General features: G+C 24.3%; 1 protein-coding gene across 1 annotated transcript; it reads left to right on the forward strand.

Moving 5' to 3' along the window:
* The first annotated feature begins 1,157 nt into the window (after window positions 1–1,157).
* On the forward strand, window positions 1,158–2,302 carry LOC108549533 (protein yippee-like 5). The gene is made up of 2 exons (XM_017902951.1): window positions 1,158–1,458; window positions 2,102–2,302. The coding sequence occupies exons 1-2, from the start codon at window positions 1,298–1,300 to the stop codon at window positions 2,289–2,291; spliced, it is 351 nt and encodes a 116-aa protein (XP_017758440.1). The 5' UTR covers window positions 1,158–1,297; the 3' UTR covers window positions 2,292–2,302.
* The last annotated feature ends 345 nt before the right edge of the window (window positions 2,303–2,647 follow it).

Consider the following 2,647-nt stretch of genomic DNA (forward strand, 5'->3'; position numbering starts at 1 on the left):
TATATATATTTATATACATATACACACACACACACATATATATATATACGCATAATATATCAACATTATATATATACTTGTAACATATTGTATACCGTTTATATGAATAATAAAGATATAATATTTTGATGTAATTTTGAAGTTGTACAACATATTTTGATATTTTAGTTTCATTTTGAAAAATAAAAAAAAGAATTATGTGAAGATATTTATTTTACTGACAGTTTATTTATTTTGTTTAATATATATTCATTTATTTTAAAAAATTGGTATTCTTAAAAAGAATTTATTAACTTTCTTTCAAATTCATTTATGTAGACATAATTTTCAATTAATATTTTACAAATAATGTGTATTTTAGATATAAATGTATTTAGATATTAATGCAAATACCAAATTATGAATTCAAATGAGCACTTGAGGTATCAAATTCAATAAATATTCAAGTAATAATATATATCTGTGATATTTTCGTCATTTTCCAAAAATATATCATCATGCTTATTAAGTTTTATTTTATTTACTTATGTACATAAATACATATAAACGTTTCAATTCGAAACTATTTATAATTTCTCATAAGTACAATACAGATGCATAGATTTATCTTATTCGTACCATGATTTACTCAATGTTTATATTTTTGTTATCAATTTTGAAAATAATCAATTTTAATGAATTGTTAACGATATATATTTCATAAATATACATATAAAGGTACATACGAGATTATGAAGTAACATTATATCAAAATTGTGGTATTTTTAGAAATATAGATTTATCAGGCATATAACCATTTTAATTTTAATATAAAATTAGTTACTTATTATTTTTTTTAATTATAAAATGTTACAATTTGAATTTAAAGAAAACGTTTTATCCTCGATTATTCATTATATTTTATCATTATATTTTGTTGATGAACTTTATTTATAATATTTATCATAAAAGAAAATTTATGTTAATAATATTTACATAACAATTTTTAAAGATAGTTTAATATAATTTTTATATTTTTTTTTTTTATTAATGTCACTTTAATGATTGGTATATAAGTTTAAAAATTTCATAGAGGTTGTACCATCTACAAGTTTGAAATCTGTGAATCATGATTAAAACTGCTTGACAAATTCAAGCGTTTGGATGCTATTGTTACGTAGTGTATGTATCACACTGTAGTGACAGCTACGTCAAGTTACATGACTTGCTCGTTTGCGGAGTTAAAACAGATTACTTCATTTACCAATTGTTCAGATCCTACAGTAAATACTTGGAAAGCAATTTACAATATTTTAGGATGGGCGTAATTTTCTTGGAACATATCGGAGGTACTCGCTTGTTCTCTTGCGCTTCCTGTGATACCAATCTTACAAACAGAGGTCAGCTGATAAGCACGCGTTTTACGGGCGCTACAGGCCGTGCTTTTCTCTTTAACAAAGTCGTCAACTTAAATTACAGGTATTCGCGTTTTTCCTTTGTTCTTTTAAATATGCTGACACAGATCAGTGTAATAATATATAATAAATTTATGTTTATAATTTTACTTTTTAAAAATTCTCGTGCTTGACAAACAAAAATGATTGTGTGAAGTGGAATGTTATTATTTTCATGTACCTAAGAAAGTAAAAAGAAGAAAGTAATGAATTGATGAAAAACTTGAATTATTAGTTGGGAAAAGATGTGTATAAATAAGTATGAGGAAAGAATCGCAGTAATCGTTTATAAAATTAATTACAAAGCTACAATATGGCGTCGTTTTTGTTTTGATACGTTCCATTGTATTATTTGGATATTATATTAAATTTATTAAAACATTTAAAAAAATTTTGTGATTTCTAGAAATTTATCAATTTCAAACAAAACTAAATTTATTGTTTAATCAATAATTTAAATATTTATAATCTTTATACTTTCATTTTCATATTGACTGTTATCCTTAGGTACATGATTTTCCTATTTATGCATATTTAGCTTTTTAACGTTATTTAGCACACAGGATACCATTCGTAAATGTACAAAATCTCAGAGAAATTGTACTAATGGAATAATCTTATATAATCCTTACCTATTCATAATTTAATTTGTCTACAATGATACACAGCGAGGTACAGGATAGAGTGATGTTGACGGGTCGTCACATGGTCCGAGATGTCAGCTGCAAAAACTGTGATGCTAAACTTGGGTGGGTGTATGAATTTGCAACAGACGATAATCAACGATACAAGGAAGGCCGTGTCATCCTGGAACGTGCTTTAGTCACAGAAAGCGATGGAATGGGCGACAATATTTAATACTGTACAAGTAGCACATCATAGGATAAGAATACTCTATAATTAGTGTAAAATCAGTTATCCTTTTTCTCAGTGTTCCTTCATCATTTGGAGTAATCAAAAAAAAAAATTGTTGTATGAGTATATGATAATTTATATTTAATATTTAATATTTTTGTAAACATCAAAAATATTTTATGGTATTACATATTTCTATTATTTTTTTAAAGTTATTTTTCATTTAAACATGTATATCATTTAAATCTGATTTGAAATAAAGATTCAATCTATTACTGTGTTAGTATTTTTAATATCATGATATTGTTTTTTTTATATTAGAATTTATTGTATAGGAAAAATAAGTAATATACAATAAA

The sequence above is a fragment of the Eufriesea mexicana genome, unplaced genomic scaffold (genome assembly GCF_001483705.2).
Source record: "Eufriesea mexicana isolate 0111107269 unplaced genomic scaffold, ASM148370v2 scaffold2087, whole genome shotgun sequence".
Taxonomy (NCBI): Eukaryota; Metazoa; Arthropoda; class Insecta; order Hymenoptera; family Apidae; genus Eufriesea; species Eufriesea mexicana.